The following is a 24,713-nucleotide window of genomic DNA, read 5'->3' as shown; positions in this document are numbered from 1 at the left end:
AGGTAGAGAGACATAGAGAGAGAGCTGGAGACAGAGAGAGAGAGGCAGAGAGAGACAGAGAGAGACAGAGTGAGGGACAAACAACAAGGTAGAGAGACATAGAGAGAGAGCTGGAGACAGAGAGAGAGAGGCAGAGAGAGACAGAGAGAGGGAGAGAGAGAGTGAGGGACAAACAACAAGGTAGAGAGACATAGAGAGAGAGCTGGAGACAGAGAGAAAGGCAGAGAGAGACAGAGAGAGACAGAGTGAGGGACAAACAACAAGGTAGAGAGACATAGAGAGAGAGGCAGAGAGAGACAGAGACAGAGAGAGAGAGAGTGAGGGACAAACAACAAGGTAGAGAGACATAGAGAGAGAGGCAGAGAGAGACAGAGAGAGAGAGACATAGAGAGACAGAGAGAGGGAGAGAGAGAGTGAGGGACAAACAACAAGGTAGAGAGACATAGAGAGAGAGGCAGAGAGAGACAGAGAGAGGGAGAGAGAGAGAGAGTGAGGGACAAACAACAAGGTAGAGAGACATAGAGAGAGAGGCAGAGAGAGACAGAGACAGAGAGAGACAGAGTGAGGGACAAACAACAAGGTAGAGAGACATAGAGAGAGAGCTGGACAGAGAGAGAGAGGCAGAGAGAGACAGAGAGAGGGAGAGCGAGGGACAAACAAGAAGGTAGAGAGACATAGAGAGAGAGCTGGAGAGCGGGTCCAGATGGTAGTGTTTAAAAGAAGTGTGTCAAATCATGCCTGAGGAAGAGGAGGAGGAAGAGGAGGAGGGCAAGTTGGCGGGGGGTCGAGTTACATTTCTTCCCGCATCTCTCTCTCTCTCACACACACACACACACACACACACACACACACACACACACACATACACACAGTGTCTCTCACATGACAGATCAAATGAGGTCAAAGGTCAACCCCCCCACCCCCCCCCCCCACCCCACACACACACACACACACACACACAAACACACATGCAGGTCAAAGCCGTGTGTGGGTGAGAGAGAGAGTTCTACCTCTCCCTCTCTCTGGGACTACATTATTTCTAATGGCCTGCAGGGGGCGACTCTTATGACATCCGTGCGCTACGCACGCTCGATTCCTAGGCTTGCCCACCAGGCTTGCAGCTCGACCCCTGTGCGGGCTCACCTGCTCTTGATGATGTCACAACTTCACATCTGATGACATCACTGATGACATCAGCAGTCTTATGACCAGGGCCCGAAATTAGAGCCCGCCACCCGCCAATGGCGGGCATATTTTAGCTTTGGCGAGTTAGATTTGGCATCTGTCCGCCACGTGGCGGGTCGCAAAATAGTCGTCATGTAATATTAAAACTGTGTGTAGCCGCCTGTGTCCCTAGCGTATTTTTCTGACTGTTAAACGCTGGGAAGCGCTGATCCCAGCGCACATTCACAATATACAAGGAAGCAGTCTGAAACTAAGGTTAGTTCAGTCACTGAACTAACGTTAGTACGTTCAGTGACTGAACTAACGTTAGTGCGTTCAGTGACTGAACTAACGTTAGTACGTTCAGTCACTGAACTAACGTTAGTACGTTCAGTCACTGAACTAACGTTAGTACGTTCAGTCACTGAACTAACGTTAGTACGTTCAGTCACTGAACTAACGTTAGTGCGTTCAGTGCGGTAGTATAACATGAGTGCTTCCTGCGGCTGTTTCATTCTAGCTCTCCCGTATAGGCTACCAAACGTGACTGGAATGAAATGCAGTCGTCAATTTAGCGGAGGTAAATTGACAGCCTAACGTCGGGCGAATCAATAAATTAATCAATCAATCGCTCGCACTTGTTGCCGACACTCGTATGATACAGTATATATGAGGAGATAATAGTTATGTGTGTTTTGGTGCGCAGCTGGCACGAGTGCTTTGTGAGACTGTTTCATTCTGGCTCTGCCGTATAGACTACCAAACATGACTGGAGTGGAATGGAACGCAGTCGTCAATTTAGCGGAGGTAAGAAGCGTCTTTTAACCTCTGCTAAATTGACAGCCTACATCGGGCGAATCAATCAATGAATCAATCGCTCGCGCTTGTTGCCGAGCTCATATGATGAGGAGATTAATCAAAATGCTTACCACCAATAAAGCCGAAGCGGAGCCAAGAACGAGTGCAGGAGAGCTAACGCAGGTGCCAGGTGTGAGTGGGAGAGAAAGGTGTGTAGCCCAAGTTGTGCGCTGTGCACTGAGACTGTCGCAGTTATTACTTTTAGCTGCGTTGTTTTTTTTTGCAACAATTTAAGCTCAAGATTGACTTGACATGTAGGCCTATTGATAAGATTGACTTGACATGTATTGATTAATCAATCATCAATCAATATATTAAAATAATTTGCTTCAAATTTTACTCTGGCCTCTTATTTAAGTGTGTATTCTTAAACGTAATACCTTATCTACTTGAAATGTACTGAAAAAAATGGATATATGTGACACAAAAATGCGTTTTTTTTTTGGCCGGTAAGAAATAAGCTTGGCGGGTAGATTCTTTCCATCTACCCGCCACTGGCCGGTGGGTCAAAACGTTAATTTCGGGCCCTGCTTATGACATCACTGATGACATCATCAGTGGTCTTATGACATCACTATGACATCATCAGTGGGACAAAAATTGAAACAAACAAATTAAACATTGCCCACATGCTCCCTTTCATGTATATATATACATATATATGTATATATATATATAATACACATATATATTATATTATGGTCCCATTTAGAGTCAAATATATGATAAAGCAGACAATGCTTTGGGGTGATTGACACATGGCCTGTCCAGTGATCGCGCAGCTCGCGGATCACAGACCAACAGGCGGTGCTGCAGCTCTTCGTGTCCAAATATGGTCACGTCTGGCTCCAAAAGAAAACAAGATGGCACCGGTTACAATTGGAAACTCAAGGCTTCAAATCCACTAACCACAAACCAATGGGTGACGGAAGCTACGTCCATGATAGCCTACAGTCTATACAGTCTATACAGTCTATGGCCAGCATGAAGCTACGTCCATGATAGCCTACAGTCTATGGCCAGCATGAAGCTACGTCCATGATAGCCTACAGTCTATGGCCAGCATGCAGACACTTTTGATAGCCTACAGTCTATGGCCAGCATGCAGACACTTTTGATAGCCTACAGTCTATGGCCAGCATGCAGACACTTTTGATAGCCTACAGTCTATGGCCAGCATGCAGACACTTTTGATAGCCTACAGTCTATGGCCAGCATGCAGACACTTTTGATAGCCTACAGTCTATGGCCAGCATGCAGACACTTTTGATAGCCTACAGTCTATGGCCAGCATGCAGACACTTTTGATAGCCTACAGTCTATGGCCAGCATGCAGACACTTTTGATAGCCTACAGTCTATGGCCAGCATGCAGACACTTTTGATAGCCTACAGTCTATGGCCAGCATGCAGACACTTTTGATAGCCTACAGTCTATGGCCAGCATGCAGACACTTTTGATAGCCTACAGTCTATGGCCAGCATGCAGACACTTTTGATAGCCTACAGTCTATGGCCAGCATGCAGACACTTTTGATAGCCTACAGTCTATGGCCAGCATGCAGACACTTTTGATAGCCTACAGTCTATGGCCAGCATGCAGACACTTTTGATAGCCTACAGTCTATGGCCAGCATGCAGACACTTTTGATAGCCTACAGTCTATGGCCAGCATGCAGACACTTTTGATAGCCTACAGTCTATGGCCAGCATGCAGACACTTTTGATAGCCTACAGTCTATGGCCAGCATGCAGACACTTTTGATAGCCTACAGTCTATGGCCAGCATGCAGACACTTTTGATAGCCTACAGTCTATGGCCAGCATGCAGACACTTTTGATAGCCTACAGTCTATGGCCAGCATGCAGACACTTTTGATAGCCTACAGTCTATGGCCAGCATGCAGACACTTTTGAAAGCCCAGGGCACACCAAGGAAATGTTATCCAACAACTGCCAACTCCAGTTGTTGGAGGTTTGTTTGGTGTACCATGTGCTAAACACAGACAAACAAGGATTGAACATGTGGAATCTGAGCAAACATCTCCAAACAAGGACAGACAGCCATGGCACCAAACAAACATCTGTGTTTGTTGTAGAATGTTTGATTGGTGTGCCATGGGCTTAATAGAGAGCCAAAGTTACCCCCACTTCTGGTTTAGGCATACGCACCAAGAGATTTCATCCGCTATTCTTTTTTTCATTTACATTTCGTAAAATGCTTCTAAAAATATTTGTACTTGGTCAAACCAAACAATTCAGCTAATCACAAATCACAAGAACCAAAACAACAACAACAACAACAACAACAACAACATTTTTGTTGGGGGGCATTTTGTTTTTAAGTTTTGGTCCGAGTGAAATGAGATAGATAGATAGATAGATAGATAGATAGATAGATAGATAGATAGATAGATAGATAGATAGATAGAGCAGATAGATAGATAGATAGATAGATAGATAGTTAGATAGATAGATAGATAGATAGATAGAGCAGATAGATAGATAGATAGATAGATAGATAGAGCAGATAGATAGATAGATAGATAGATAGAGCAGATAGATAGATAGATAGATAGATAGAGCAGATAGATAGATAGATAGATAGATAGATAGTTAGATAGATAGATAGATAGAGCAGATAGATAGATAGATAGATAGATAGAGCAGATAGATAGATAGATAGATAGATAGAGCAGATAGATAGATAGATAGTTAGATAGATAGATAGATAGATAGATAGATATAGATAGATAGATAGATAGATAGAGCAGATAGATAGATAGATAGATAGATAGAGAGATAGATAGATAGATAGATAGATAGATAGATCATGGATGTTCCTACCCGTGGTTCTCTGGCCCAGCTGGAGGTTGATGAGGGGGGAGGAGGTAAGCGAATGACTGAATCCCTCCATCATCCTGACTCCCAGAGAGAGATAGAGACAGAGAGTGAGTGAGTGAGAGAGACAGACAGAGATAGAGACAGAGAGAGAGTGAGTGAGAGAGACAGAGAGAGATAGAGACAGAGAGTGAGTGAGTGAGAGAGACAGAGAGAGATAGAGACAGAGAGACAGAGAGAGATAGAGACAGAGAGAGAGTGAGTGAGAGAGACAGAGAGAGATAGAGACAGAGAGAGAGAGTGAGTGAGAGAGACAGAGAGAGATAGAGACAGAGAGTGAGTGAGTGAGAGAGCTTAAAAAGTAAGCTTCCTACATATCAAGGAGACAACTACAACTTGAACTCATGTCAACTGTAGGGGGCGACCCAGAGTAGTCGACTATTCAACCCGTCACAAAATGTGGTTATGAAACAAGATGTCTGTGAAAGTTCATTTTCAAACATCCAGGTGATAGAACATTCAAAAAGCATTTGTTTTTAAAAACACTGGCAACTGTGGCAAATAAATACACACAAGAAAAGTCACATGACAAGCACATGGTATGAAGCCACATGTTTTTTTCTTCAATATTTTATTTTGCAATTTTCAGAACACCAACAAACAAAAACAAACAAACTCAGATGCAGGAAAAGAAAAGAAAAACATACATAATCATATCATCAATATCACAACGTGGTGTCTATGTGCCCGCATGGGATCTCACACAAGAGGGTCCATGAGAGAGCAGCCGTCGCCCCTAACCTCGTCAAGGTAGGCCACAAACCAGTCCTAACCTCGTCAAGGTAGGCCACAAACCAGTCCTAACCTCGTCAAGGTAGGCCACAAACCAGTCCTAACCTCGTCAAGGTAGGCCACAAACCAGTCCTAACCTCGTCAAGGTAGGCCACAAACCAGTCCTAACCTCGTCAAGGTAGGCCACAAACCAGTCCTAACCTAACCTAACCTCGTCAAGGTAGGCCACAAACCAGTCCTAACCTAACCTAACCTCGTCAAGGTAGGCCACAAACCAGTCCTAACCTAACCTAACCTCGTCAAGGTAGGCCACAAACCAGTCCTAACCTCGTCAAGGTAGGCCACAAACCAGTCCTAACCTCGTCAAGGTAGGCCACAAACCAGTCCTAACCTCGTCAAGGTAGGCCACAAACCAGTCCTAACCTCGTCAAGGTAGGCCACAAACCTAACCTAACCTAACCTCGTCAAGGTAGGCCACAAACCAGTCCTAACCTCGTCAAGGTAGGCCACAAACCAGTCCTAACCTCGTCAAGGTAGGCCACAAACCAGTCCTAACCTCGTCAAGGTAGGCCACAAACCAGTCCTAACCTCGTCAAGGTAGGCCACAAACCAGTCCTAACCTCGTCAAGGTAGGCCACAAACCAGTCCTAACCTCGTCAAGGTAGGCCACAAACCAGTCCTAACCTCGTCAAGGTAGGCCACAAACCAGTCCTAACCTCGTCAAGGTAGGCCACAAACCAGTCCTAACCTCGTCAAGGTAGGCCACAAACCAGTCCTAACCTCGTCAAGGTAGGCCACAAACCAGTCCTAACCTCGTCAAGGTAGGCCACAAACCAGTCCTAACCTCGTCAAGGTAGGCCACAAACCAGTCCTAACCTCGTCAAGGTAGGCCACAAACCAGTCCTAACCTCGTCAAGGTAGGCCACAAACCGCTCCCAAATAGTTATCAATCTCTTAAAGGGATACACCACTTTTTTTTAAGTTTAGCTCATTTGCCACATCCCCCCACATAGCCAAGATACCCCCTGCCTTTACCGGCATTGTCCAAGCAGTATACAGTGAGATACAGTCGTGAAGTTAGTAATTATCACCATAGAATGGAGGCCAATGGAACCGCTGTTAAAAATCCACTAAAACACACATCTCACGATGCTGAAATACATGTTGTGCTTCGGGGACTCACCACACGATGAAATATCAATGCAAAATGCACATAGCGGTGTTTTTGAAGGAAAATAGACAGACGGCACTACTTTCCAAACATGGCCGCAGGCGCAGGCACACTGATCTCACACAGCGCCTCAAAGCACCATGGAAACCAATGTAATCAAAACAAAGGACAACTGCGATAACTACTAATCATGGCGGACTTCGTGAGAGAACATGATGACGATTACTACTGGACAAACCAAGACCCCGAACCTTATCTATTTGAACCAGAATATACTGAGGAAGAACTACAGGCTTTAGAAGCAGAGCGGACAAGACGAGAGGCTGAGGCAGCCGAACAGCCGGGCGGCCGAGGGGAGAGAACGAACCGGGATGGACTGGTGGTGTAGATGTGGAGCATGGATCCCAAAAAAAAATTATATTTTCCTTCCAAAAACACCGCTATGTGCATTTTGCATTGATATTTCATCGTGTGGTGAGTCCCCGAAGCACAACATGTATTTCAGTGTCGTGAGATGTGTGTTTTAGTGGATTTTTAACAGCGGTTCCATTGGCCTCCATTCTATGGTGATAATTACTAACTTCACGACTGTATCTCACTGTATACTGCTTGGACAATGCCGGTAAAGGCAAGGGGTATCTTGGCTATGTGGGGGGATGTGGCAAATGAGCTAAACTTAAAAAAAGGGTGTATCCCTTTAAGTGAGTTGGTCCTCAGGAACCTGAGTCTCTCCATCCGTATAACAGAGATCATGTCCGGCAACCACAGCTAGGAAAGCGGGGGAAAAAGCTGAAAAGCTAAGTTAGCACAAAGTGCAACATTCATTGTATACTGAGTTAGCATTCATTGTATACTAAGTTAGCACAAAGTGCTAACCTAGCTCGGATGTGTTATACTAGCTAGGCTAGGCTACTGTGTTAGCCTTGCGATAGGTGTGCACTAGGTGTGTAGTGTTATCTGGAGAACTGGGAGAGCACAACTATGGAACAGCCTCCCCATATTTTACTATTGTAAAAACAAACCCTTGGAGAAAAAGTGTGGGAGCTGTGCTCCCACATCACTACACTGCTGGTGTGCACGGTTGTGCTTGTTGGCTAATCTCAAAATGTAGCGTTAGATACTATAAAAGAACCCCTAGTGTTGCCGCTTGCCGCTATATTTATCTATGTTTTTATATTGCATGTTTTTCTAGATTGCAGTTTAGTTTTGTTGTTGTTGTTGGGAATGGAACAGGGATTAGAGAACAGCTGCCTGTGAACTGGACGGGAAAAATGAATGTTGAAAAAGCTATGTAGTGTATGTTTTATTTGAGAGCTGTTTGGTTCTGTCTAACAAGGCAAAGTCAGCTTAATGGCGGGCTTTCTTTATGGAAATATTGCAGGATCTGTGTTTGAAAGCGAGAGAGAGGGAGAGAGAGAGAGAGAGAGAGAGAGAGAGAGAGAAAGAGAGAGAGAGAGAGAGAGAGAGAGAGAGAAAGAGAGAGAGAGACAAAGAGAGAGAAAGAGAGAGAGAGAGAGAGAGAGAGAAAGAGAGAGAGAGAGAGAGAGAGAGAGAGAGAGAAAGAGAGAGAGAGAGAGAGAGAGAGAGAGAGAGAGACAGTCACAGTCACAGACAGATGGCAGATTAAAAGGACAGTATGGGGGAGGGGGCAGTCATTTTGAGGTCATATGTTTCTCATTCACACAGGAGGATGACAACACACTCACACACACATTGTGTAAATGTGGGCGGGGCTAACCACAGCAGGACGGCACTGATAGGCTGTCACACAGCAGTCAGCAGAACAGACAGCTGTCACGTGACCAATGACGTGACGTGTCAATAAAGTTAAATTACATCACCACATTTCTGAGGGGGGTCCATCTGTCTTTAAAGGAGTACTTACCTCCAAAACACTTTTTTTCAGCTTTTAACCAATATATATGACTTTGGGGGTGATGTGTGAAGAATTCTGGTCAAAATTTCCACATTTGACACCAAACTGTTGCCATTTTACAATTTGTATCATTTTTCAGCAGCATACCTGGCATAAGCGCCCTCTAAGGGTGTAAGACTGCTTTTTTTTTCTTTCTCAAATGAATGGGATATTTGACACGTCATGACGTCATGGTGAACCAAAGACTATGGGATTTCAAGATGGTTACTCCCCTACTCCCCCTGTACCCTCTGCAGTGCTCTTCTTCTTCTTCTTCTTCTTCTAGTGTTTTATGGCGGTTGGCAAACTTATTTGTGCATTACCGCCACCTACAGTACTGTATTGTAACAGCTTCACCTCAAAGTTTATAAAAGTCACTGCTCTCAGCCTAGTGGCTTTGTAGAGTAGGAGATTTGAGAGAGAGAGATAGACAGACAGAGATAGACAGAGATAGATACGAAGTTAGATAGTAGATTGTGCGCTGTTAGTTTATAGGTTGTGTTCTAGTAAGTTAGTGATTTTAGACAGTTGTTAGGTTCGATTTTCTCCATAGTAGTGTAGTAGTTTAGTTAGTTAGTAGCTAGATAGCTTTGTTAGCTTTAGCATTAGCGTTAGCCTAGCGTTAGCCTTCATAGCTTATTGTAGTGATAGTTTTAGTCGAGCAGAATGGGTCGGAGGTGCGTCTTCCCCGGCTGTAAAAGCAGTGGTGCCGTGCTATACAGCTTCCCTGTGGACCCAGAGGTTCTGCGGAAGTGGCTGGTTGCGCTGGGCCTGGAGAGTGGTGTCCGTGTCCCGCCTACAGCAGCAGCAGTATGCCAGCGGCATTTCACAAGGGACTGCTTTGCGAATGCTGGTGAAGTTGAGCAGGGATACGCCACGCATCTCAAACTCAAAAGGCATGCCGTGCCTTGGTCAGTGGCCAGTGGCAGTACACGGCCGCCATCACAGCCGCATCGTGAGGTGAGTCGAAGCTAGCTCCTTTGATATGCTGGTATTGATGAATAATTCGTTTATGTTATGTGAATAGGTAGGCTAATTAGAATTGGAATACGATCGGCAGAAAGGTAATTTTGCGCGCTAAACGTAGCGTTAGTTTCAGTGGTTTTATGTCCGCCAAATAGACTAGACTGCCTGATTGAAAAATAATATGCTAAGTTGCTCACTAGCAGGGGGAAAAAAATACTAAGTTGCTCACTAGCAGGAAAAAAAAACGTGTGTGTGTGTGTGTGTGTGTGTGTGTGTGTGTGTGTGTGTGTGTGTGTGAGTCAGTTTAGAGACATGGCGTGCCAGACTGAAGCAGTCAGCACAAAACATGCTATTGGACAGGCTGACATCAAGCCTCCCAGACGAAGCAAGGGTGAGTCATAATATTAGGTTGATACACCTGCTAGGCTGCTACACATGTATAATGATGAATGGGCTGAAGCTAGACACAATCGAGTCTGAAAGAGCACTGTAAGTTTGAAGTCGACCTGACAAACGGTTCTCGATACACGGAGGACAGGCGTGCAGACCTGGAATTATTGTATACAAGTGACTTGTGTTTTTTGAGACTACAATATGCAGCCCTTATTGTGGTTCTCCCTGGTCCAGGAGGTCTAAGACAAACCATACAATTTGCTTATGAAGCTAGAAAAATCCAACGAGATGACCTAAATTGGCTGTTTTGAGTGATTTTAAATATGATACATTATGAAGAATAAGTGCCCATTATGTTTTCTAACCCCTGGTCTAAACTTCTGTCTGTGGGCATGTTGCTACGTTGTTCGTATGGGCCAAATACCACCTGTGTGTGTTGTTATCAACTGTTATTGCTAACAATGACTAGCCTGGCTAGAGCTAACCCTGGCTAGTATTCCAATTTATATATTAGCCTATCTGTTTATTGAGATTAAAATCAAATCAGTATCATCCAGAGATGGGGACTTGGATTTGAGACTTGGACTTGAGTCATACACACTGCACACACAGTGACTTGAGACTTGTCCTCAAACACTTTAGACTTGATTTGAGATTTGGGACCCGTGAAAACAATCTTTATTTTTTTCTTTATTTGCCCCCCTCCCCCCATTTCCACCACTGTCCATAAGAGACTTGACTTGGACTTGTGACCAAATACTTGCAAAAAATGACTTGGTATCATCACTGTCACTGCAGCTGCCTCTCAACTCGTTGTAGTAACAGCCTATAAGCTACAGCTATCAGTGTCAGGTGTTTCTTTAGCTTTTTTAGCGTTTATTTAGAACTTTAGCTGGTGCTCACATATTTGAGTTTGCGCTGCTTACTGTAAAACCCTTTCTTCATGTGCAGCTACTCAGGCCCGAGTGCCTAGCAGGAATGTGTCGTGTGACACAAGCACACTGGTTCCTGAGGCCCAGCCAATGCTTGACTCTCAAACAAGCTCCAGCCCAGGCACTCCCCCAGTCAAAAGGAAGCGGTGTGAGGAGTCCAGCTCCCCGCTAGTTTTAACCGGCAGTTCCATGGATAGGTAAAGCATTTACTTCAGAATACTACTGCTTTTTATGTGATGGTTTTCAGTCACAGATAATGGTAGTCTGTCATTTAGAAGTGCTGTTGTCTGGTTTATTTAGTCAGATTTTTGTCAACACAAGGTTCATTCATACTCAGAGCATTTTCCTTACACCATATCATTTGTCTTTCCCTTTTCTAGTACCTCAAATGCATTGCCACCTCATGCAGTGACCAAGTACATCGTCTACGAAGACAAATTAATGGAGCTGTTTGAAAAATGTTCACTTTGCCACCGGAGCTGTGAGATCACCAAAACAGTCATTGGGACACTCCTCCGGGTGAAGCAGTACTGCCATCACTGCGACCACGCTGACCAGTGGTCCAGCCAGCCAATGGTGAACAACAACATACCAGCAGGGAACCTTCAGCTGTGTGCTGCGGTTCTGTTCACAGGCTCATCATTTGCTAAAACATCAAAGGTGAGACAGGAACAAATTTATAATATGTTTTGTTCCGGTAGTAGGTTGCAATTATGTCGCATCACATTACTGTTTTCCTTTTAGTTCATGGAAGCCTTCAAGATCCAAGGAATCTCGGAAAAGACCTTCCATAAACACCAGGCCAACCTCCTCTTACCCACCATCAACTGGCAGTGGAACCAGGACCAGGAGGCTCTAATCAATGACAGCATAGCTGGTGGAGATGTGACACTCGGGGGTGACATGCGCGCGGACAGCCCCGGTGAGGATTTGATGAGGATGTATGATAGTTAGCTACAGCATAGCTACAGCATATTTTCAACATTTTTTAGTACTGTTATTTTATAGTTTTATTACTCTTTACTCTCCTGTTTTTAGGACATTCTGCAAAGTATGGGAGCTACACTATGATGGATCTCAAAGTAAACAAAGTCATTGACATTCAATTGGTTCAGGTGAGACATTGATAGAAAAACAGTAAGAAAAATAATTCACATGAGTCCTTTTGTATATACTGTGCAGAGCATATATCTATTTTTTTGATCCATCACCAGAGCAATGAAGTTGGAAACAGCGGACGGATGGAGAAGGAGGGATTTGAGAGAAGTCTGTCTCTGCTGGAGCGCAAGGGAGTCCCAGTCAAAGCTGTAGTCACTGACAGACATACAGGAGTCCGGAAATTTTTGCGGGAGCAAAGAAGTGAGATTACTCACTACTTTGACCCGTGGCATATTGGAAAGGGTATGTATGAAACGATACTAAAACATCATATTGCTGCAATTTTCTCTTACAATTTGTGTTTGTAAGCTTTATGTTTTGTGCCCAGGCGTGGGGAAAAAGATTGATGCACTTGCTAAAGTGAAAGGAATGCAGAAGGTGGCCTTGTGGAGGAAGAGTGTGGTGAACCACATTTATTGGTCGGCTATGACCTCTGCATCACCGCAGGAGGTTGAGGCGAAGTGGTCCTCCGTCGCCAGCCACACCCAGAATCTCCACACCCATGACAATGCCCTTTTTCCAAAGTGTCTCCACCAGCCTCTAGTCGGTGAGCAGGCAAGGGAGTGGCTCGAGCCAAGTAAGTGCAGTTGTAAATCGCTGATCATGTTTACAGCTATTTATGTTGCCAAATTGGGTTAATTACATTACTCCTGTGTGTAGGTACTGCAGCATGTGAAAAATTGACAGCAATTCTGCTGGCTCCGAGACTGATAAAAGACATCATAAAAATCAGTCCACAATACCACACTTCAGGGATTGAGTCGTTTCACAGTCTGATCCTCAAGTTTGCCCCCAAAAATGTGGTGTTCTCCTTCACTGGAATGCTGTGCAGGTATTCAATGCCTGTATATTTTCTAACTTCTAGTATTCACCCTCCCCTCCCATTTTTTGTAATGGCTGAACCTAACTGAATGTGCTTCTTATTAGACTGCAGCTGACGGCAATGCACTACAATGAAAATGCAGACAGAACACATTCATCCACTGCAGCTGGAGCACTGAGATACTTGATCGTGTATCCAAAGTACAAGCACGGTGACTACAGTGTGCAAGCACTGAAGAGTCATCCCACTTCAGGTATTTATTTTTTTTGTCATAAGTGCAGCATCATGATTCATTTTGGGAAAGTTGTGTTATAACTCTGTTTTATCTGTACACTGAAGGCTACATCGACACATTGATGGAGCTATTGTTTGATCATGTTGTGGGAGAGCCGCGTCCGTATCAGGAGTTCCTTGATGCAGTTCCTGTCCCAGAGGCTCTATGTGCACAGTTTCAGAGGCCTGACAAAGCTGAAGCAGTGGCCAGACACAAGTCACGATTCTTCAAGAATAGCTAAGGTTTGGCTGATTACATAATAGTTTGTAAGAATATATTTCTGGTTATTGATCACTGAAAGTGGTTGTTTGCCAGTTGTATTACTATCCGCTGATATATCCCTGTTATCGAACTAAAAATCTACACGCTTTTTTTATTTTTTTTCCAGTGACGTGTGAGTTCCTGTCCAGGAAAGAGGCTGTCACTGCAGTGAAGCGCCCGGGGACCAACTTCTTCCAACCGCCGCTGGTCAGACGATCTTCTGCATGTCTTTAGTGGGCGGTTCAGAACCCGAAATTAACTTTTTGACTCACCGGCCAGGTGACGGGTAGATGGCGGGGAAAAATCCACCCGCCAGGCATATTTCTTACTGGCCAAAATAATATATCAAATTTTTGTCATAAATACGTCAAGGATTCTGCTGAGGATTTTTCTCAGATGGCCATTGCAGCCAGTAATGTTCCCGAATATTTACCGTCCACTATTAAACAAAGGACGTTATAAAATACTTGTTTGAAGAATCGGGTAGACCCCTGAGCGTCACCCGTCAAATGTAAAATCTGGTTGCCAATAGCGCTTGGCGGGTGTTAATTTTGGGCCCTGGGGGGGTTATATATGGAGGAACCCCAGGGAGAACATGCAAACTCCACACAGAAAGGCTCTTTCGACAAGATAGCCCACCTGGACAGTAGGCACTGAAGACATGGGGGGTGGAACATGCCCACAGCGTCCCAGGGGGGGATTGAACCCAGGACCTTGTAGCTGTGAGGCAACAGCACTACCACTGCACAACCGTGCCTCCATCAGCCCAACAGACTCCACTTCAGATGGCTGTGTGCACGCCCGGTATCTGAGATCACACACAAATATATTCTAGCAGTAACTAGACTTGTCTTGTATCAGTACTAAACACTAAATGATACCTCTTTGACCTCTCTTTGTCTTCCCAAAACATCTGTTATCTGTTTCCAACCAGAGGTTCTACTGAGAGCTGAACAACGTCTAACAACTGACTGCCGACTACATGTCCCTCCATGCTGAAGGCCCAAGTAAGTTTCAAGTCATTTGGTCCATGTCATGTTAGCCAATTTGTCTAACCTGTTCAAAAAGTACAAGAGTGAATTCAATCTACATTATAATTATTGATATTCTGTGAAATACATTTAATCAAAGCAGCAACAAATAACTTGATGAAAACCTTATTTCTTCTCAATAAAAATCCCTCCCATCGCTTTCACAACATGGTGAAATACTGACAGCCAGACTGAAAAGTATAATCAAACAAATAACTACTGAAACTTATGTATGTCTTTTTAATCAAAAAAATATTACCTCCCCATCACTTTTACTGACAGCCTAGTCTCAACACCAGACCCATGAGTTCTTATGCTCATACGCGACTTTAGCCCACCCAACCTGCCTGTTGAAAAGGAATCACTTTCATTGGTGCTATGACCTGTCGGTTCTCCTCCCAAAACAGCTGCAAAGTAGCACAGATTATTACCTCAAACATTTTTTTTTTTTACTTGGACAAATTAGTTCCTGTCCAGTGGTGGGGTTGAGTCCATGCCGAGGTTTTATCAGCTCAACAGACTCCACTTCAGATGGCTGTGTGCAAGGTATCTGAGACCACACACAAACTTGTGTTGTATCTGAACACTAAACACTACGGCATTGAGCTCTCTCTGTGTCTTCCTGAAACATCTGTTTATCTGTTTCCCACCAGAGGTTCTACTGAGAGCTGAACAAGATTGACGTCTCCCGTCGAACATCTGACTGCCTTCAACCTGCGCAGGCTACGAATCAAACTTCTCTTCAACCTTGCCTTACCTTGCAACACTACCGGGACAGAAAATTGGTGTTTCTTCCCCTCTTGACTCTCACTGCTGTTTTTTTTTCCTCTTAGTTTGGATGTTACTTCAGGGTATCTGCGGGGTCTTGAAAAGTAAAATTGATAAATTAATTTAGGGAAAATTAAGGCCCTTTCAGAGGTATTACATTTTGTAGCTTTTGTGCTGATGGTCTTAAATGAGCATATGATATCAGCCCATATCGATCGTAGACCCCTGAATTGAACAGATATCGTGAGAGCAGACTAGATACAGTATATCATCCCGCTACGTTCACACAGACACAGGGAACCTACGCCTTGCCTTGCCTCAACCCACGCCTACACCTGCAGACCTTGAGCTGGGTGTGAACCGATCACACCGCACGCCTTTGCACGCTGAACCTGGAGCCGAGTCACAAGCGCCTCTCCTCTCTCCCGGCTGTATTTTTTCACGTGTGGTCCCGAATTATCATGTGTAGGTAAAATAAATCTGATATATTTAATGTTCTATTGATGCTGGATATGTATAACCAGGTCTGACTATAGTCAGACTTTTTAGAGAGGCAATCTTGCAAGAATATGTGCTGGCACAACAACATTGTCCATCTTGCTTCTTCGGTCGCTATTCTCTCTTGAAGATTTGTTTGCCGACGGGAAGAAAGCCCCACGTGATAGCCACCCGTCAATCTCACTCTCTGCTCAACACTGTTGTAGTAACTATTTTATTTTGAAATTCAGTTGACTGCCATTTCCCACGGATATTGTCGTGGTTTTCTTTCGTGGCTTGACAGAAGAAGCCTGCCTGCACGCGCCTTGTCGGCTTGAAAATAGAACTTGCGCCTAAACGATAAAATCGGCAAGGCACAGGCGAGGCGTGGGTACACGCAGGGTTCGCGCTCAGGCGCCCGGTGTACACAGCCTCGTTGACTAAAACGGACGCCTATTTAAAAGCGTGGATAAAGGCAAGGCTTGGGTGGCCGGTGTGAACTAAGCCTTAGAGTTTGGTAGTCTTTTCCTGATTTTAAACGGTGCATTACAGTAAACTGATGTCATTTTCTGAACTTACGAGACTGTTCTAGCTGCCTTCACCAACTTAGTCCTTACTTCCACATCATTAGTGATGATTATTTATCAAAAATCTTGTGTAAATGTCACCCTCACCTTGTGAATTGCACTCGAACAGTCAGTTATCAGTGCAATTTATAAAGTAAAGCGTCAACCAGAACAAGTAACCACTGAGACCCCTCACTGATAAAAAAAAATCTATCCAGTATCTTCAGGAGTGTTTTAATTCAATCCAAGCAACTCCCATCAATCTATATCAATCTAAACAAAATTAGGTCATGGACTAAAAAGTCATACTCATGGTCATTCTGTACTGGGTCTTCATCAGGCCATAGCCTGATGAAGACCCAGTGAGGTTGAAACGCGTTGCGTTTTCCTGCCCGTGTCTCTTATTTTGTATGAAGTTGTACATTGTATGTAAACCTGAGGTTACCTGTGTACCAACACTTCTGGATTAAATTTCTCATAAAGTAACCAGTAAGCTCCTTTTTTCACTTTTGTATTCTACTTGACTTTGAGCTTGCTTGCTGCCACTTTCTCTACTCCTAGGTTACTAGTATAACATTTCTATCTCAATAGGCTTCACATGATGAATGACATAACTGCTGAATATATAAGTTCTGCATTACTGATGTTTAGTATAACATTTCTATCTCAATAGGCTTCACATGATGAATATATAAGTTCTGCATTACTGATGTTTTAAAAATGTAACCTGTTATGTGATGATAAAACCATCCTGCGCCTAAAAATAATTTCTGGAATTGACACAGCTGTGGACTTGATGGAGTGAAAATGATTTTATTTTAGTCCTCAAAATCAAGTGAAGGGAGTGGGGCCTCCCTGAAACCAGTGTAGGCTGCCTCATCTTCAGGGAACTCAATCCTGATGCGGGTGACGACGCAGGAGGGAAGGCGCACTCTCACATGCTTCCCCAGATAACCCCACACCCAACGCACAAAGTTGCGGTATGCAAGAAGCCGGTAGGAACTGTAAAGAAGGAATATATATGGTCAGTGCTTTGGCCAAAATGTTAATTTGTTTTATTAATCTACAAAATGGGGATCATTTTCAGGATGGAAAGGATGTTAGATTGTGAGACTGAGTACTTGTTTACTTTATATACTAAATATGTATTAAAAATATTGTAAATACAAATCCCTGTATATACTTGCTTATTTAAAACCGGATCGTCCAATTCCCCAAAGAGTTGCAGGTAAGTGCCATATGCTGCCTGCAGCACATATGGATTGAGGGCAACTGGTTCAAACCCTGGGTGCAGAGTTGCACAGGCGACTTCTTCACCGTGATGCCGCCCACACCTGCGCATGACCTGCATGGAATGAAAAGCAGTATATGTGTTGTGTGGTCTCATGCAGTGATGAATGTATTATAACCACAGAAGTACATGTGAGGTTACTTCAAATACTGATACGATGGAGCTTTTTAGGGTTATTTGGTGTGCTTATACCTTTGGTATTTCCTTGCAGCAGATGTTCTCACTAGGAGAGAGCTTGCTGCAGTTGCCACAAGAGCACCTGTTACAAATGGAAAAGACATTTCAGAAATGTGCCATGAAAAATCCCTATGTAACTGCAAAAACTGGGCTATTGGTTCAAAAATGTTATTTTCTGTTAGCCAGTGGGTTCCAGGTGGCCCCCAGCAAAAAAGTTGTAATATATTGTCTTTGGGTCATTTATAAATGAAATTAGAAAAATATTATTAGCATTTTTTTGTAGTGCTATTTCACATTGAAGTCAATGGAGAGTGGCTTGTATGTATTTTCCACCTATGGGTATTAAAAGTAAGGCAATGACAGAAGTGGGTATATGACTGCTTTGGTCATGGGTTTCAAAATCTTATCAGATGGGGGTCCGTGGTCTAATTTGTGTCAGTTTAGGGGTCCTTCACGTGAAAACGTTTGAGAACCAATGCTGTTAGCTAGCCTACAGTACAACACTCAAATCCTGTAGAGGGCATTCAATTGAATTGTCGATCATACCATTCATTGACCTCTCCCATTCTGTGGTGAGCCTCCATCTCCTCGCCCACTGCTTCAATAGCTGCTGCTGGCTCCCCACCAGCCTGTGCTAGTGGCTCAAACTGATAAGGTTCTGGGCCGCCGACAGGGGACTCCGGAGGAGAAAAATCCTCGACGTCAGTGTCTGGATCCTCCACTTCTTCATAGGACATTTCTGTCAAGGGACTGTTTGTGCTGCTATCAGAGTCACTCATTGTTAGAGACCTTAGCTAACCTAGAGACAAGCTAACCTAGCCTATGCTATCAGTGTTTAGTATGATTGTGATTGTGGTGGGCGGGGGGGGGGGGGGGGATGCAATGACGTATCTACGCCAGTATGCCGCCGGCGATAACGAGTCTCGCGTCACTAGTCTCTTGTAACGTAATTGCCATAGAGATACATGCAGAAAATAATTAAATTTCTAGTTCGCCACTGAATTACCAAATTGATATAACTTTCAACCATTTTGAGCAAAGCTCTTTCCAAACAGGCCACCAGCGTTGGCTAGTTGTTGATATTTATACAGATATGGCCCATCTCAAATAAATTATTTTTGAGGCAAACTGCAAACTGTAATGGCGTCGATTTCCGAAAAGAAATCTGGACTTCAACACAGCCAAAGAGTCCAGTATAGACAAGAGCATATGTCATTTCTTGGTTTTTTCCATAGGTATTTTCAAATCACTGTTCTAATACATATCTAGGGGGTAAGTCCTCCTTTAAGAAGATCAAATCTAGATTACAAGAACCTGTGTGTGTGTGTGTGTGTGTGTGTGTGTGTGTGTGTGTGTGTGTGTGTGTGTGTGTGTGTGTGTGTGTGTGTGTGTGTGTGTGCGTGTGTGTGCATGCATGTGTGTGTTGTGTGTGTGTGTGTGTGTGTGTGTGTGTAAGGGGGGGGGGGGGGGGGGGTATAAGTCTTAACCCACATCTCATCACCCACACCCCCCGACTGTGGCAAATCCACATTACACTCTCGACACCGCTATTGTCCTCTCTCTGAAGCCATTAAACCGAACTCTATCGCCCTCTATCAGCAACCAGCGGGGAATTACAACAACACAGACGTCTTCCAATGGGGCGTCTGGGTAGTGTAGAGGTAAAAGCACTCTCCTACCACCGCGCAGACCCGGGTTCAGAGCCCGGCTGCAGCAGCTCTGGCTTGGTCGTGTCTGCGGGTGGGAAGCCGCTGGGGTTTGAGTCCTGGTTCCTGCACTAGGCACTGGCTGGGGTTTGAGTCCTGGTTACTGGACTAGCCACTGGCTGGGGTTTGAGTCCTGGTTACTGCACTAGCCACTGGCTGGTGTTTGAGTCCTGGTTACTGGACTAGCCACTGGCTGGGGTTTGAGTCCTGGTAACTGCACTAGCCACTGGCTGGTGTTTGAGTCCTGGTAACTGCACTAGCCACTGGCTGGGGTTTGAGTCCTGGTTCCTGCACTAGCCACTGGCTGGGGTTTGAGTCCTGGTTCCTGCACTAGCCACTGGCTGGGGTTTGAGTCCTGGTTCCCTGCACTAGCCACTGGCTGGGGTTTGAGTCCTGGTTCCCTGCACTAGCCACTGGCTGGGGTTTGAGTCCTGGTTCCCTGCACTAGCCACTGGCTGGGGTTTGAGTCCTGGTTCCTGCACTAGCCACTGGCTGGGGTTTGAGTCCTGGTTCCTGCACTAGCCACTGGCTGGGGTTTGAGTCCTGGTTCCTGCACTAGCCACTGGCTGGTGTAGAGCTGTCAAGGGCCCATGAAGAGTGAGTCTGGCTTTGGGAAGACTTAACGTACTTACGCTTTCTGCTGCAGTCCCACTCCAAAATAAACTTCCATGCTGTTTATGCAGTCAGAACTTGCCCTCATGTAGATTACTGGGCTAACGAATGCTATTAGCTTTAAGTTTAGTTTACTGGATTCAGTGGATTGGCGTCATCGCATAGGAAATTACGAATGCGTTCTCTTTCCAACGTGTCTTCAGCGGAGTCTCCTGTGAGGTTCTGGTGACATCATTGACCATATGGAGTTGGAGCAAGAGAGGAGGAATATCCCTTCACGTAGCTCTTGTTTAGCTTTCGGGGGTCCTGATGCACAATAGACAGCTAACAATCTGCCTGACGAAAAATAATAATGAGTGAGTCCATATTTTCTATAACAATATAATTGTTAGGTAGGGCCCAGAGCAAATATTTGCACCGGGGCCCATGGCAATGACGTTACGCCACTGGCACTAGCGCCTCCTCTGGTCGGTCGAGGCGCCTGTTCGGGGGGGAGGGAAACGAGGGAATAGCGTGATCTTCCCACGCGCTACGTCCTCCCAGCTGTCGACTGCACATATATAGTACAATTGGGGAGAAAATGGGTGGGGGATCCGAAAACAAATATCTGAAAAAAACTCTCTCGTAACGGGACAAGCCCCGTCTTTTATTGTCACACAAACACAACACATGCATGCGGCCACAACACACTCATGCTGACGGTGGCCGGTGAAAAGTGTCCTCTGCATTTAACCCATCCAGGCATGTCCTTTCCTCCGGGGGGCAGGCCAGGAGCAGTGGTCGCTTTCTCGTACAGCGCCCGGGGACCAACTTCAGATGTTGTCGTCACTGGTCGGATGACGATGACGATCTGATCTTCTGCATGTTTTTAGTGTGGGGGTTATATACGGAGGAACCCCCTGGGGGAGCACGGGGAGAACATGCAAACTCCACACAGAGAGAAAGGCCCTTACGACGAGATACCCCACCTGGGCAGTAGGCACTGAAGATATGGGGGGGAACACAACCACAGCGCCCACAGTGTCCCAGGCGAGAATCGAATGGAATGTGAGTCAAGGAGAGAAAGGCAGGTATTAATTTGCAGGGGAGGAGGGGCAGGGCTCTTCAAAAAATCTGATGGTTTTACTGGTTAGAAAGTGCAGCGTGACGACATCATAACAGAAAGCCAGATCCAAGGCACTCTTTAATTAAAAAGCTTTAATTAAAGGCGTAGTTCATTACTGAACAGATTAATGAGCCAACATGTTTGGGCCCGGGCCTTGGATCCGTCTTTTTTTTCATGCATTTTGCATGACCCCATCTTGGACCAAAGAGCACCTTCTTTCAACTTGGACTCACCTGCATTGAGCACCGTTTGCCTCCTTTTCGCTTTGTTAAGAACAGATCCTGCGTTAGAGGCGGGGTCACGGGACTTGAACAGCGTACAGCAACATATTCTCATGAAACCTTCGTATGATTTCACGTGAAAAGTATTGATCATAGCCTGATATCAGACTGAATTGTCAACTCATACACTTATTTCATCTTCTAGTCTGAGATTGCTCTGTTTGAGTCATTTCTATGACGGGATCCCCCCAGGGGAATTCTAATCAATCACTAGAGACCAAATCCAACGTATAATCTGAATCTTACGTTAGTTACTGCAGTCGGGCGAACATACAAAAAAATCCTCTTTGAATAAATACCCTCCAAGCTGTCTGCCGTTCAGATTTCAAAGTGTTTTAATTGATTTAAAACAGCCTCAATAGCAACATCTCTTTCATCTATGGTGGCCGCCATTGCTGTCAGCGCACTTGCCAACCGCATTAGTTCCACCCGTTGCACTGTTTATCAACGCTGATTGGCTCATTGTTTGTCTGTGGTCTCTCTGATTTCAAATATAACAGAATCTATGTATTTGTGGGATGGCAGCAGTAGCCGCGCAAAATGCATCTATCTTTCTTCAGCAAACAAGCAACGGATTATAGATAGATTACATTCTTTAATATCACATGTATAATAATGTATTGATATTTTAGAGCTAGTGTATTTACTGTTAGCTATACGAGGACGTCACGACACTGCAACCCCCCCCCGAAGCACGACAGTTAACTAGTCTGAGTTGTGCCAAACAAACGTTCATATCTCAAAAACTATAACATTGCTTATATTCATTCTGAGTGAGAGCAGAAGTTAGGGGAGAACAGGAACGAATCAAACACTTTTTTGTTTTTCCCTCATTGTGTAAAGATTGTTTCAGCTCGAGTTACAATATTTTCATGGAAGCAACCTACACATGTCCTCTGGCAATACCAACCTACACATGTCCTCTGGCAATACCAACCTACACATGTCCTCTGGCAATACCAACCTACACATGTCCTCTGGCAATACCAACCTACACATGTCCTCTGGCAATACCAACCTACACATGTCCTCTGTCAATACCAACCTACACATGTCCTCTGTCAATACCAACCTACACATGTCCTCTGTCAATACCAACCTACACATGTCCTCTGGCAATACCAACCTACACATGTCCTCTGGCAATACCAACCTACACATGTCCTCTGGCAATACCAACCTACACATGTCCTCTGGCAATACCAACCTACACATGTCCTCTGGCAATACCAACCTACACATGTCCTCTGGCAATACCAACCTACACATGTCCTCTGGCAATACCAACCTACACATGTCCTCTGGCAATACCAACCTACACATGTCCTCTGGCAATACCAACCTACACATGTCCTCTGGCAATACCAACCTACACATGTCCTCTGGCAATACCAACCTACACATGTCCTCTGGCAATACCAACCTACACATGTCCTCTGGCAATACCAACCTACACATGTCCTCTGGCAATACCAACCTACACATGTCCTCTGGCAATACCAACCTACACATGTCCTCTGGCAATACCAACCTACACATGTCCTCTGGCAATACCAACCTACACATGTCCTCTGGCAATACCAACCTACACATGTCCTCTGGCAATACCAACCTACACATGTCCTCTGGCAATACCAACCTACACATGTCCTCTGGCAATACCAACCTACACATGTCCTCTGTCAATACCAACCTACACATGTCCTCTGTCAATACCAACCTACACATGTCCTCTGGCAATACCAACCTACACATGTCCTCTGTCAATACCAACCTACACATGTCCTCTGGCAATACCAACCTACACATGTCCTCTGTCAATACCAACCTACACATGTCCTCTGGCAATACCAACCTACACATGTCCTCTGTCAATACCAACCTACACATGTCCTCTGTCAATACCAACCTACACATGTCCTCTGGCAATACCAACCTACACATGTCCTCTGTCAATACCAACCTACACATGTCCTCTGGCAATACCAACCTACACATGTCCTCTGTCAATACCAACCTACACATGTCCTCTGTCAATACCAACCTACACATGTCCTCTGGCAATACCAACCTACACATGTCCTCTGGCAATACCAACCTACACATGTCCTCTGGCAATACCAACCTACACATGTCCTCTGGCAATACCAACCTACACATGTCCTCTGGCAATACCAACCGTAGTTTAGTTCTGCGGGTCAATACATCAGACGTCACTAGACGGCTAGTCTCAACGCCAGACCCATGAGAGTTCTGGTGGTAGTAACGTAGTGTACGCTGATACACTACGTTACTGCATGCTGCAGATCTCTCTCTGGGTCTGGGACACTTTCCCTCAGCCAGCTGGTTATGGGAGGGAACCGTTCACTTGGCCAGTGATTGGCCAGTGGTGGATTCAGTCCTCTCCAATCAGTAACGACTTTGTGATCAGACGACACGGGAGGCGGAGCCCATTTTTTGAACCGCTCTCTCATCGGTGCTACGACCTGTCACTCATGTCAATTTCAACCCGCCTTCAAAAACCAGCAGTGGCTGTGAAGTGGCACAGACTCACTTAATGTAGTATGCGGAGCGCAGCGATTCAACATAATATTTGAGTCTGGGGAGAGACTACAGACACAAACAGAAGCTGCGCAATGCTTCATTTGCCCCCCAGTGGAGGGACTAATGAAGCAGTTGTCAAAAGAGGCACCAAAACAGCCAGGTAACACATTTTTCTGGCATGTACTTCTCATTCCTTCATTAATTAGCCAGCCACGTAAGTATAAGTATTATGAAATACATGTTATTATGTTATATGTTGCAAATGCATATAATTAGTTTGCATCTATGTATTTTGCTGATGTGATCAATATTGTAGGCCTACCTCCCTCAATGGCTCATCCAAACCAGAGCCATGTATATAGAAGTTGTGACATCTCCATTCACTCCAATTAATCAGTTTTTTACTCTCAAGAGTTCCAGGAAGTAAGGTCCTGGATTAAGCAGCAATGTCGAGTTGCAGCAAAATTGACAGTTTTTTTGTAATCAAATTGTACATTAGGCTATCAGCTTTATTTTAGCATTCAAAAGTAGCGCAAGACCCCTTCCTGGCTATTCATTGGACTAATGAGTCACGCATTTTGGTCCTCCTCTGACCCCACTCTCTCTCT

General features: G+C 44.8%; 2 protein-coding genes across 2 annotated transcripts; one reads left to right on the top strand and one right to left on the bottom strand.

Moving 5' to 3' along the window:
• Window positions 1-12,599: 12,599 nt before the first annotated feature.
• On the top strand, window positions 12,600-13,749 carry LOC310788127 (uncharacterized protein). The gene is made up of 5 exons (XM_083649634.1): window positions 12,600-12,766; window positions 12,850-13,021; window positions 13,117-13,265; window positions 13,352-13,528; window positions 13,675-13,749. The coding sequence occupies exons 1-4, from the start codon at window positions 12,616-12,618 to the stop codon at window positions 13,525-13,527; spliced, it is 648 nt and encodes a 215-aa protein (XP_083505760.1). The 5' UTR covers window positions 12,600-12,615; the 3' UTR covers window position 13,528; window positions 13,675-13,749.
• A 3,458-nt stretch (window positions 13,750-17,207) lies between these two features.
• LOC310787864 (P2X purinoceptor 7-like) lies at window positions 17,208-18,616 on the bottom strand (the record flags this gene model as incomplete). Its single annotated transcript, XM_083649326.1, has 4 exons — window positions 18,404-18,616; window positions 17,873-17,939; window positions 17,588-17,734; window positions 17,208-17,330 (listed from the first exon to the last, which is right to left on the bottom strand). Exons 1-4 carry the CDS (start codon window positions 18,592-18,594, stop codon window positions 17,208-17,210), a joined length of 528 nt encoding a protein of 175 aa, XP_083505452.1. The 5' UTR covers window positions 18,595-18,616.
• Window positions 18,617-24,713: the final 6,097 nt, after the last annotated feature.

This window comes from Poromitra crassiceps (assembly GCF_964638095.1).
Source record: "Poromitra crassiceps genome assembly, chromosome: 13".
Classification (NCBI taxonomy): domain Eukaryota; kingdom Metazoa; phylum Chordata; class Actinopteri; order Beryciformes; family Melamphaidae; genus Poromitra; species Poromitra crassiceps.
This window is presented reverse-complemented; position numbering and strand designations above follow the sequence as displayed.

Excerpts from the sequence above, each read along its gene's own strand:
- LOC310788127 (XM_083649634.1), top strand. The coding sequence starts at position 12,616 with ATGACCTCTGCATCACCGCAGGAGGTTGAGGCGAAGTGGTCCTCCGTC. Across the intron at positions 12,767-12,849 it reads AAGGGAGTGGCTCGAGCCAA|GTACTGCAGCATGTGAAAAA; the intron begins GTAAGTGCAGTT and ends TCCTGTGTGTAG. Across the intron at positions 13,022-13,116 it reads TTCACTGGAATGCTGTGCAG|ACTGCAGCTGACGGCAATGC; the intron begins GTATTCAATGCC and ends GCTTCTTATTAG.